Here is a 12,843-nt window from a genome sequence, read left to right on the forward strand (position 1 = left end):
CAACAGGGGGCCCTAACAGTTGCCTCTCCAAAACTCTTTGTTTGGCAGGTGCACCACTATGAAAGAGGCAGTAGACAAGCAACTTGTAATATGCACAGCGGTGCCGCAGCGGCACCACCAGCACATTGCTGCCCCCTTTTGCCGCACGATTGCCTGGATCCCCGGGGGAGGCGGCGGTCCTGTGGCAGTCCAACCACCTCACTCTGAATGCTGTTGGCGGACCTACAGTGGTGGCAGTGGTTGTTAGTGTTTAGAAAGATAATTAAAATGTAGTAAATTGTTTATTTCTAATAAATAACATTATTAATTACATATTTTAATGGAATGAGTATATGCAACATATTTTCAATTTTTTTATTTTTCAAAGTTTATGTAGGGCCATATTACGACTTTGGTGGTCTTAGGCTGGGACCTCCTCCGCAGCGGTACCAAATAGAACACCAAGGTCGTGGTGAGCCCTGCCGCTGGATTACAGGTATAATCCTGGCGGGCTGGTGGTGATGCGGCAGTCTCACAGCGGAAGTATATTAGGTTCATAGAAGAGCCTATACTGCATACTCGAGCTGTGACACCACTGTATGCTCGTCCGTACACTGTGTGGCATCCACCCTGTCATGAATACCACACAGTGCACACCAGACCATGCACTTATGTTGGCACATCATATGCCTCCTGCACCCCACCCCATTGGCAGATTTGCCCATGGGCCCTGCTAGAGTCCCTCTCCTTGCCCTTCTGCCAGCTTTTTCTTGGTAGGAGCAATGTCATGAAAAGGCTTGCAAGTCCTAAATATGGATGGCAGGGCCAGGATCAGCACCGCCTCCATTCCTCCTCATTTCCAACACCGCCAGCACTGTGGGATCCAGGATCCTGGCAGTGCCGGTGGTGTTGTAACGGGCTGCTGGCCGTCCGACCAGTGGCTCTTAATACAGTGGGCTGACTGCGGTGGTAGGACCACCATCGTGAGTATAGCGATCCCCGGACAGCCGTACTCGTAAAAAGGTCCTCAATGTATATAATATCTATCTATAGTTATACATAAAAGGAAAACAATATTTATTAATAAATAAAACCGTTTTTAATCACGTGTATTTGTAAAGCACACGTTCACTCCTAACGGGGTATCTTGGCACTGGAAAACAGATGTTTATTGTTACCCAAGGTACTCTTTTCATCAACCTCAGATGGATGAAAGACTGAGTGGACCCGCCGGGATTTGAACCTGTGACCATGAGTGCATGCATTAGTCTACTGAGCCACCAGACCCGGCTAAATATGTTTTATTATTGAATAAGAATGTAAATCAAATTTAAATACTACTGTATAGTGTATATTTTTTTATGATTTTTTTCTATTGTTTAACATTTTTTAACAATAATTAAATTGTTTCATATAAAAAGTTTTTTAACATAAATTTTAAAAATCATAATTCCAGTGTATATCAAATAACTATGTATACTTTGTACTATTATTCATTTTAGAAAATTGATTTACATTTTTTATATTTTTTGACATGTTTTGTCTGTTTATTTTTATTTTTTTACAATTTTGAGAACATTCATTTAACTTTTTAAACGTATTTTCCCATTCATTTCTATGGGGCGATAGTCCCTGTGGCGAACGCCCCCAGCAGAGAGCTTCTCCACCTCATCAAGTTAGATATGGCCCATCATGCCAACACCTGTTCCCCCTTTGTTGCACTGTCTAGGAGCAAAACACAAAGATCAACGGCCAACTACACCTAGTTGTGTGACCCAGGATACAGGCACCAAATGGTTAGGATAAGAAAATCATCAACAAGAGCGGGACGAGAGAAATTCAGGTCCAGTATATCTGTTCCCACATATGTGACTACTAAACAAAGAGTATGCAGTTCCTAATATTACCCTTAGTTAATAAGAGGAACCGCATACTCTTTGTAAAATAATTGGGACAAGAAGATATCAGCTTTCTAGAATTGGCACTTTTGATTTGTGACTGAAAGTCCAAGGGTTTTACATTACAATTCTTTGGACACCAAATTAGATATTATCACCTGTTCCAAATTGAAAGGGATCACTTATTAAATGTAATAAGTTAACCCAATGTTATCCTATGAGAGAGGAAGACCTTTCAGTAGTGAAAAACAAATTTACAAGTTATTTACTACTAGGACATGTGAAAGCTAAATGTACATGACCAGATTTTTAGATACACTGCACCGTGCCCTATGGACAGTTCAATGCCTACTTGCGGGGCGACTTATATTTATTAAAAAAGAAAGTTTAGGTCTGGCAAAACGTTTATTTTGCCAGGTCGAAATGGCAATTAAAAACTGCACATACATGCTGCAATGGCAGGCCTGAGACATGTTTAAAAGGACTACTTACGTGTGTGGCACAATGAGTGCTGCAGGCACACTAGTAGTGTTTATTTTACAGACCCTGGGCACATGTAGTACCACTTCAATATGGATTTACAAGTAAATTAAATGTGCAAATAAGGTGCCAGCAATTTCACCAAGTTTAAAGGAGAGAGCACACGTTTTATAGCACTGGTTAGTGGAGGTAAAGTGAGCAGAATACGAAGGCCCAAAAAAAAAACGAAAAAAATGGAGGAGTAGGGAAAAACATTTGGGGGGAGACCACCCTAAGACTGAGAACTTATCCACCCTGTTAACTGTTTGCTATTTCAGAATAAGACTCCCCGACTGGGGTTATTCAGTTCTAGCGCCGAGACACCTCCAGGTATTCGTGCGCTCAATACATTTTCATAACATAACATAACTGTAAAGGATACGCCAGATTTCATCCATGCTAATAATTGCCTCTATCGTCGGAATATGCTTGCTAATTTTTTCCCAGAATGTGACTAAAGCAGCTCTATTGGAGCAGGTATCCGGCCAACCGGAAGAATGAGGTTTGTATGTCCTCAAGGAAGTGCCACCAATATAAGGAGAAAATGTTCTTAAAGATATCTATAGTTCAGATGTAAATTAGTGGCCTTGAACATTTGCTTCAAATTACTATGAACTAATTGCTCTTTCATACTTTGTTTATCGTTATTGCATCGTACAAGGCAGCAAAGTATTTATTACAGACGTGTAATCTCATTACTGAATTGTGTTAGGTTTCCAATACAGTGATAAACAGTCCACTTCATATCGTTTTAAACGTAGTAAAAAAAATCTGACACTTCTGCAGTTCCCAGCATCTCTCATTGCAAACAAGTTCCTGGGAGCACAGAGCGAGATTTCTACAAAGGTGACGTTTATATGACGCTTTTCTTTTTTTACATTTTACATCTAGTAAATTCAGAATTAAATAACGAAGTATAGTATGCACCCCAATAAGTGCTAAAATGTTGTTCTTCTCGACGTTCAAAGTAGTTGCCGTGACATGTATCTATCTCAGCGCACACTATAGACGACTAACGTACGTGAAATGTTCTTTTCTCACCTGGATATGTCGGCTGCAAGTGGCCTTTTTTTCCTTCCGTCTGATTTGCTTCATGGCAAAAGGTCCGCACTGTCTGTAAAACGTGCCGCGCCTGCCTGCCTTGTGGCCATTGCTGTGATGCTGCACTTAGCGCTCTTGTGACAAGAGGTTTATATGTGATTAGGCGAAATCCCAACATCGTCTCTTCGCATCCGAATCACAAATCTTGCTGATAGTTTTGGTAAATGGCCAGGTCAGCAGTGGCGTTGCTGTGTCCCTTGAATCCACATGAGAAGTTACAAGTGGCTTAACAGGAGCTAAGACATTACAACACTTTCTTTCATGCGCAGTACGTGAACTTCCGGGTATAGTTTCAATTTGTCCTGAGTCATAGTGACAAGAGCAATTGTGTTCCAACCCCATTGTATGCTGAAAGGTGTGTTCATGGAATTCACCTGGACGCAATTAAGCTGACTGTCGTCATCACACCTTCACCCAGACTGCCGGCTGCTCTGCACGTTGTCGACGGCTTTCTGCTTTCTTCATCTGAACTTCCTCTATTGGCCAATAAAAAAGGCTTGACGGGAATCAGGCATGGAACCAGTTTTTTTTATTACTATTTTTTTTTATAAAAATGAGTTAAAAGTAAACGTTCTTTAGGTTTCAGGTCATCCAGTCAGTCCATGATATTGAACAATGGTAAATTCACACTATATTTACAGTGTGTGTGGAGCAGAGATGTATGTTTGTAATTTGTATGCTGCATTGGGAGTTTAACCTGAGGACGGAGGAGGAAAGAAGTTCAGGGAAATATATCTACATATTTGAAAAATATTGCTCCCGTCCAGGTTAGTCATCTGATGCCCCAGGGGAAGGTGACTGTCGTAAGCAGACGTGTCATTGTCGTACCTGCTGCTCAGCCAGCACGCGCCTATCATAGGGGCTATCCTAAGATCTAAGCTTAGGGCTTAATATTGGAGGTATCGCTTGCCTGCAACTAAGATAACTAACCATCGTAGGGAACTTACACCTCGGTTACTTTTATGCACAAAAAATAACGCCATTGACCCAAAAGTTTTACTCACTCAAAAATAAAAACAAGCATTTGCAATGCAATAGGTCTCGCATTTGCGAGAGTTTAAGCTATTGGCATTGTAAATGACAATGCCTTTTATTTATCTTTATTGTAAAACAACATATAAATAAAATGTATTGTAATTCACAATGCCAATAGCTCAATCTTTTGCAAATGCGAGACCCATTACACTGGGGAGATTACATGATTTGACCAGAATCACAGGATGTTGAACCGATGCTGAGACTCTAACTTGCTGTACTATTCTGCCCATCCCCAGCACAGAAGTAGACTTCCCACTCAGAGTACCCTGACACCAGCATTACAGGCGAGTAAAAATGCAAATTCATTCTCAAACAGCTTTGGCAAAGCCAGTAGTGAAAGCTAATCTTCCCCATAAGCAATGAGCGAATAGCAACATGGACAATAGGCTGTTTTTTTACGTAACCAGATAGAGTTAAATCGACAACTACCAGACAGCGACGTATTGGCCTTTAGGACAATCTGGCAATGTCTTAAGGGGTGAGGAGTGTAGAGGCTGGTTTTTAAGTTTGTATTTTTGGGCTGTTTGTGGCCCTGTATGATCGGGGCGGTTTTTCCAGTTGATCAATCTGAAACTGCAACAAACATTGCCTGCAGCAAGCACAAATGCGTGTAGTCTCTCGTCCATTACAACATGTAGTGGGTCTTCATGATTTTCGAACTGCCCTGATTTACAAATGTGCGATGCTTTTTTTAGCTAACTGATTTGCTAATGAGGGACACTGAATTGGGACCCGGGCGTACACTCTGGCAGTCTCGTATTCATTCACGTAGGAATCCGTGACAGGTTATTTTCCCACGGAAGCCACAAATCAATTACTGCTCTGAAACATGCACCACTGAACAAACTATTAATTCGATGCCTCTGCATTTTTCACCTTTGCGCTCAACGTCGTGTTGCTTCACTCTACACCACAGACTGATACAAGAATATAAATGTGTTAGAAAGGCGGCATGACAGGAAGACAAAACGAATACTAAGGCTAGTTAGTGCAGTGCAGGTGGTGAAGAAGAGGAGTGACGATCTGAAGAAAAACAGCCAATGAGTGGAGGCGAATAAAAGTTAGAACGGGAGTAATAGTAAAATAGCTTAATAAAATCGAGAACGCATATGGTTATTTTCATTCTCTCCGGAATGGGCCATTATTTTAAATAACCATGCGACAAAGTGCTTGCTGGAAAGTTAGTTGGAAGTACAATACCTCATAAGTTAAAAAAAAAAAATAATCTAATGAAAAGCAGCGGGCAGGACGTGTAAATTAAACTGTACCCGGCTAAATGATAAACTGTCACGGGCGGAAGGTGAAAACAACATGAGCATTACTAAATGCACTCACCTAATGTGGAGAAACTGGGAGCACATCAGCGCCGGTGCCAGGCTGTTCTTGCCATCTGTAGGATGCAGTCACCTATTGAGAGAAGGAGGAAGCCCCGTGACTGAAGCAGCTGGTTTGTGCAATGAAGGGCGGCAGTAATGTGGTGGACCCTTCCGTGGCGAGAGAGTTGCAGACTGCAGGCAGCAGAGGAGCGGCAGTGGCGCAGCCATAGCTCTGCTTTCGAGAAGCGAGCACGAGCACCATTGCTGCAGTTCCAGAATAGTTAGAGAGGGCGGTGCAATAAAAATAAACTGCGACGGGTGGAAGGGCGAAAACTGTGCCTGTGCTAATGAGAAAAAATGCTTCTTTTATTTTGCATACACATGCCACATGGTGGAAAAACAATTGTGGGAGAGCTGTTAAAAGAACACGCTGTCCTCTGAAGCACTCTTCCTGCAATTAAAAAAAAAAAACAAGCTCGTCCATGGCCCATAAGCTGGGAGACAGCGGGAGGGGGGCGGGAACATGATTAAACAAGCGTTGGCCGCGCGCGAGCGGCCGGAGACGAAAAATGTGGTGGGGGAGGAGTTGTGTGTGCGCGTGCGTCATCGCGATCGCTCTGAAAGCGAAAGTGATCGCGATGACGCACACGAGTTTTCAAAGTGCTGCTGGCGGCCGGCTGCGCGCGTGCACGCTCACGTGCACTCAAGCTTTAGGCCACAGGCAGCACTTTGAAAATCCCACATATAAATTGTCTCTTCGAGCCAGCGCAAGCGCTGGGGCTCAGCGAGACCTAAAAATCCGGAATATGTGTAGTAACACAAACCCGAAACTTCAGACTATTTAAAGCTTTTACAGAAACCTCTGGCTACGCATTGAGCCCATAAAACAATAATTGTCGAACGAGGAGAGGCAAGTGAGAGAGAGGTGGGGTTCAGTTACAGACTGGATTTACGGAAATGTTGTCTTCAATGACTAATGCATAAGTCTGGTTTCAAATTGGGGAACAGGATGCTATCTCTCGCTTACTATTCAATGCCCTTGTCACTGCTCTTGCTATCCTGGCCTCAGGGACCTGAAACCAACAACAGGAACAAAATCGAACAGGGCTCTTTATTTCAGTATTTTGTACTCCTTGCCATTCCAGAGCCCCTTCGTGGCAAAAAGGAGTCTATCAAGGAGGCTGCGAGTCAGAGGAGGCATCAATACTGGGTTAAGAAGAGCAAGAGAGCAGGATGTAACTTTACCTACGCCTGGTCATTTGATGAATCCATTTCCAAGAGAGTCATACTTTGTCTTAATATTTATTATTTTTACAATAAGGCTCACAAGTGATATGCAGAAACAGTCGGGTTCTGATATTTTATAGAGCCAGACTGGTGTTGGTGTAGTGGCACTGTGAAGGTGATTACAGCACCAGCATGTCACGGGGGTATAATAATAAGTGATAGGGGCAAGCTCTGAGGGCGAAGGTGCAGGCAAGGAGGCCAGCACAGCTGGTGTCTCAGCGGCCTCCAACATGGACCAGCTCCTCGTGGTGGAACAACAGGACAATAGGGATCAATTCGTTCTTCCAACATCTGCCTTCACTCGTATTACCATCTATACCCTTGGTGCCAGATGTACAACCCGTTTTTGCATGTGGAAACAGGTTTGCGAACCTGTTTCGCATGCAAAAACATCATGGGCCATGTACAAAGCCTATTTAGCGAGTCACAATTTATTTGCAACTCGCTAGATAGGTTTTGCGACTCGCTATTTGAAAGGGGCGTTCCCTTCCAAATAGCGAGTCTCAAAACCATGTACTAATGTTTTGCAACCGCAATTGCAGTTTCAAAATACTCGGAATTACCACCTACTTCAAGTAGCTGGTAATGTATTCGCAAATGGGAAGTGGTCCCCAGGGGACCCCTTCCCCTTTGCAAATGCATGAGGAAATATTTTTTAACAGCAGTGGTCCCTGGCCTTAAAAATGAAATAAAAACATTTCCTTTTTATTTGTTTTAAATGTATCCTGTTTTCCTTTAAGGAAATTGCGAGAGGCTCATTAATATGGAACTTTATTTTCCCAAAAAACCCACTTTCTGAAAGAATTGTCACTTAAGGATGACTGAGTGCTTGCATCCAATCAACACAGGGTTAAATATATACAATTAAAGAATTTTCTCAGATGTGCAACAACCAGATTTTAAAAAGACATATATTTATTGTTCATAAACTTATTTCAACAGATGGTAGACACTCTGCCATACCCATAACTTAAGGAAAAGAGGGTTGCTCCAATGAAAAGTGCATAAGAATGTGCTCAAGCGTGAAGTGAGGGAGAATAAGGAAAGGGAAAGAATCCAAAATGAATCAGAAAACAAATATCACTAAAATATTTCTGAGTTCGACTGATAACAAAATCAATCCAATTAGGTCTGTCCATGAATATATTAGTATTCAATTCGTGAATTCAGTATAATATACAAACACAACAGAGAATTATCATCTGTGACAAGGGCAGGAAGGGGGACATGTGGTCCAGGCCTGTAGGGGATATGCGTCGACTTTTCGCCCTCGGCTTGAGGGCATAGAGGGTAATCGTATCCTCAGCCTGCGGGTCATCTTCAGGACAAGGGGCAAGGGAGAAGCAACCTTAATAACAAAGAAAGGGGGCAAATGACTTGATTTCGACGCATATCCCCTACAGGCCTGGACCATGTGTCCCCCTTGCTGCCTTTGTTACAGATGATAATTCGCTTAATTAGCAGCTTATTGACTACTTGCTCCCAAACCCCTAAAACTAGATTTGTCCCTCAAATCTAGTATTTGAGGGACACCCCTCACACCAGAACCTCAGTTCTGAACAACCTGCATTAAAGAGGATAGAAGAAGAGACACGTGTCTGCGACAACAGGATATGGCCAAATCAAAAGAGGGATACCGTACACTTGTGGCAATGCTCCTGGAGCTGCCTGATCGAGACTCGTCCTGGGCTATCTCTTGGCTTTCCCAGACAGAGGGACCCCAGTGGCAGGCTGAAGCACTCACAGCATCCCCTGAATTAGTGGCACTAGTCCCCTGCAAACTGCAGGTAAAACAATGCTCCGGATCTGAAGAATCATTGGCCATTGGGCCCTACGAGGGATTGTCCAAATCCAGATACTCTAGTGCATTGTAGGGAACTGTGGTCCTGCCTTCCATGAAGTTACAGGCAGCTAACATGTTCCCCAGGACCACCGGAAGTCGAAGTAACTGTCTGCTCCACTTACCGCTGCCTAGTATTGTTGGTCGCCAGTCTGGCTACCAACCCCTTCACTCGATGCTGCATCTAGAGGGAACTCCTTCCAACCTTAAACCAACATCAACAATCACCCAGCTGTTCTGTTTTTGTCCCTTGCTGCACTGTTTTAGTAGTAAAAACAACTGCACCCAAGCTTGACAGGCCAGGTAAGATTGAACTGACTGTCATGGCTTGGTCACGGGACCCACATCACCTTTATCTGCATGGGGAGCCCGTAAACTTGACCTGCAAGTGACTGATTGTCACCAGTGTTTTTTTCCCATTGACTGCCATGATAAAGTTTCACTGTATTATTCTGCACTGATTTTGTACTGCTTTAAAAATCTATGGGGCATATGTATCAACCGATTTTGTAGTCGCAAACGCTGCGAATCGCAAAAAAACAGCGTTTGCGAATACAAAATCGCAAAAGGAGATTTATGAGGCATTTCAGCCTCGCAATCATAAGGAATCGCTAAATTTGCGACTTCTTAAGTTTGCGTAAGCATTTAAGAAATCGCAAATTGCGATTTCTTAAATGCAATGTAACACGCAGCCAAGTTGTGCGATTTCTCCTTAAGAAATCGCAAAATACCACCAACTTCAAGTTGGTGGTAAATTGCGATTTCTTTGAAATATGCACTTTTTTCCATATTTCAAAGTGCCATGTGGTGCACATACATGCCCTTAGGGCATGTATGTGCACCATATGTGGACAGATGCTGATTTCAGGGGTGCATCAGGGTGTCATCATGACACCCTTGCACCTTTGAAATTATTCTCAATTTGCGATTAGCAAATGGCGAATCGCAAATTGAGAAGGACTTCCGATTCATTGCTATGGGCCTCCTGGCCCATAGGAATGAATGGGAAGGTATTCCTTAATTGCGATTTTGCAATTTGCTAATCGCAATTAAGGAATTTTAAGAAATCGCAAAAGTTGTGCAATTTTTTAAATACATCCCGTTTTGCAATTCTCAAATAGCGATTCTCAAAAAATCGCTATTTGAGAATCGCAAATGGAGATGTTGATACATGTTGGACCCGGCCTCGTAGAATGGCCCTCCGTGCCCCCGCACCACCGAAACCTGGTACATACAGCCCAAGCCCCCGGCCCCGCCGAACCTCCCCACCAGGACACACGCACCGACCCGGACATCCCCGTCCCTGGCCTCTCCCCTTTCGGCCACCCCGGGCCCGCGTGCCCACTTCATGCACCAAGATGGCCGCCCGGCCCCAGCGCGACCCGGGCATAGAGGCGCCACTCCGGCTGGAGGACATCCCGCTTCCAGGGGATGAGAGAGGGAGGAGCAGTTTCTATCGCACCTCTGAACTCCCCCGGGACGATGGGTTTCGATCGGCCCTCCGGCCTCCCTGAGGGCTGGCTCCACGCCTGCTGGGTGTCTGGGACTCCTCCCGACCCGGCCCTGAAAGAATCAAAAGACTATAGCAGGAAATCCCGACAAGCGACCCCCAGGTGACAAGACCCCTGCCTGCACAGACTCCGGACATCAAAGAGGGGTCGAACTATAACAAGGGGTGCTCTGGGGCTGTCCGGGAGATTCGACGCTGGAACAACGAGAGCCTGCTGACGTGGTCGCGGCTCCTGGAACTGGAACTCACCTGAGCCCTGCTGAGTGACTCGCGGCTCCCTGAAGATCGTAAGACCTCCGAACTTGTACCTGAGCCCTGCTGAGTGACTCGCGGCTCCCTGAAGATCGTAAGACCTCCGAACTTGTACCTGAGCCCTGCTGAGTGACTCGCGGCTCCCTGAAGATCGTAAGACCTCCGAACTTGTACCTGAGCCCTGCTGAGTGACTCGCGGCTCCCTGAAGATCGTAAGACCTCCGAACTTGTACCTGAGCCCGCTGAGTGACTCGCGGCTTCCACAGACTCCACCGGTCCCGCCGGACCCCACGACAACCAGCCTACCCCCCAGCTCGAGGATTGTGAGCTGTGCGCCGGGTACGTCCCTCCTTTGAACCGTTACCAGAGACAGTCCCGCTACCCCCTACCTTTCCGAGACTCTTGAGCCCGTGCTCACCTTGTACATATTTGCAGTGATACCTGTTTGATAAAACTTGTTCTGAGAATACCCAGTGTGGTCCCTCTGTGTCGTGTGGTGCCAGAAGTACGATCCTAGTTGCGAGAGTCCTCCCCCTGGGGAATCTCCCGCCAGTGCCCGGCTACGATACTTTGAGGGTGGGTCTCAGGGTAGTCAGGACCCCTTTCCGGGCTCCTCTGAGGTCGCCGTCTAACATTGGTGGCAAGCGACGGGATTCGGGCCCATCACCTAGAGATCGTACAGTAAACGACGGACGCACGACCAACAAAGATGGCAGAAGGAAGCGCCACGAGCTCCGCAGAAACCAACGCCAACAGAGTGTTCCAGGTAGAGCATCTGGAAGAATACACACACAAAGAGCTAAAACAATTTTGCAAAGAACTTAAAATCGCTACCACTGGCCTCAACACTAAGGAAGACTTGCAGAAAGCACTGAAAACTTGGGTGGAGACCGGGGCCTCCCGCCCGGAAGGCACGGGGGAGCGCCCCGACGAAGCCGAACCCCCCCAAAGTGAAAGCAGTAGCAATCAGGTGCGAGGCATCGTACCAGACGGGGGCCTATCCCCGGAAGAGCTCGCGGACAGAGAGAGAAGCCGCAGTCATGAACTCGAGTTAGCCAAACTCAAAATCGAGGGCGAATTGAAGTTAGCGGAGAAGAAGCTAGCAGTAGAGCAAATGCGTGTACAAGGCGAACTGGAAGAAAAGAAGCTCCAACGGGAGCACGAAGGAAGAAAGCTCCAACTGGAGCACGAACGGAGCTTAAAGGAACTCGAGCTCAAGGCCCGAAATGAGGACGGGAGGCCCTCGGGGAACCGAGAGACGGCCCCCCCGGCGGAACAGAAGGTCCACATCCCCAAGGATGTGGTCAAAGAATATTATAAAAACGATGACATTCAGCAATGGTTTCGGGCCTACGAGGTCGCCATGACCTCCCATCGAATTCCACAGAAGGACTGGGGGGCGGGGTTGTGGGGACGGTTTCTGAGCGAAGGAAGGGACACCCTGCTCGACCTACCCCTCTCCCTGCAGACCTCCTACAGCCACATGAAAGAGGCTCTCCTCACAAGATATGGCCTCACCCCAGAAATGTACCGCCAACGGTTCCGGGACTGCAGGAAGATCCCGGGCACCACCTGGGTGGAGTATGTAAACTTTTTTAGTCGGGCCTTCGATGGGTGGGTCAAGGGCAGCAAAGTCACCACCCTTGCCGAACTCACTGACCTCATGTTATGGGAACATCTGGCTGCGAACTGCTTCGTAGAGCTACGTCAACATCTGCTGGATAGCAAGCTCACAGATCCCCGGAAGCTGGCCATGGAGGCCGACCGCTGGACCAACACCCGGGTCTCCCGGGGCATGGTAGGAGAGTACCCCCGAACCAGTCAGGGACCACCCCGCCAGAGAGGGGGAGGGAACCAGGGAGGGCCGAGGGAGTCCCAGCCTAGCCCCCCGAAGACACCACCTCCACCTTTCCCGGCGCCCCCCCCCCACCAGTAACAGGGCCCCCTGGGAGACGGGGACACCGGGTGACCGTCACATGTTTCCGCTGCCAGAAACCCGGGCACTACGCCAATGACCCAGAGTGCCCCATGGCCACCCAAGTCACCCCTGCGAGACAGATAGCCAACGTGGCCCTAGGGGAGGAGGTTGAGGAAGCAGAGGAG

The 12,843-nt window shown here is 46.4% G+C and overlaps 1 protein-coding gene across 2 annotated transcripts in view; it reads right to left on the reverse strand.

Moving 5' to 3' along the window:
- The window catches only part of LOC146829242 (protein FAM162A-like), a 117,146-nt gene extending 113,355 nt beyond the window's left edge, over window positions 1-3,791 (reverse strand). Inside the window, exon 1 of one of the 2 annotated variants that reach the window (XM_085607872.1) lies at window positions 3,438-3,791. In XM_085607872.1, the coding sequence (XP_085463998.1) occupies window positions 3,438-3,615 (178 nt within the window). In that variant the 5' untranslated portion in view covers window positions 3,616-3,791. The remainder of the gene's footprint in view (window positions 1-3,437) is intronic. The other variant, XM_085607873.1, reaches the window with a different exon arrangement.
- Between the last annotated feature and the right edge of the window lie 9,052 nt (window positions 3,792-12,843).

The sequence above is a fragment of the Triturus cristatus genome, chromosome 5_2 (assembly GCF_964204655.1).
Source record: "Triturus cristatus chromosome 5_2, aTriCri1.1, whole genome shotgun sequence".
Classification (NCBI taxonomy): Eukaryota; Metazoa; Chordata; class Amphibia; order Caudata; family Salamandridae; genus Triturus; species Triturus cristatus.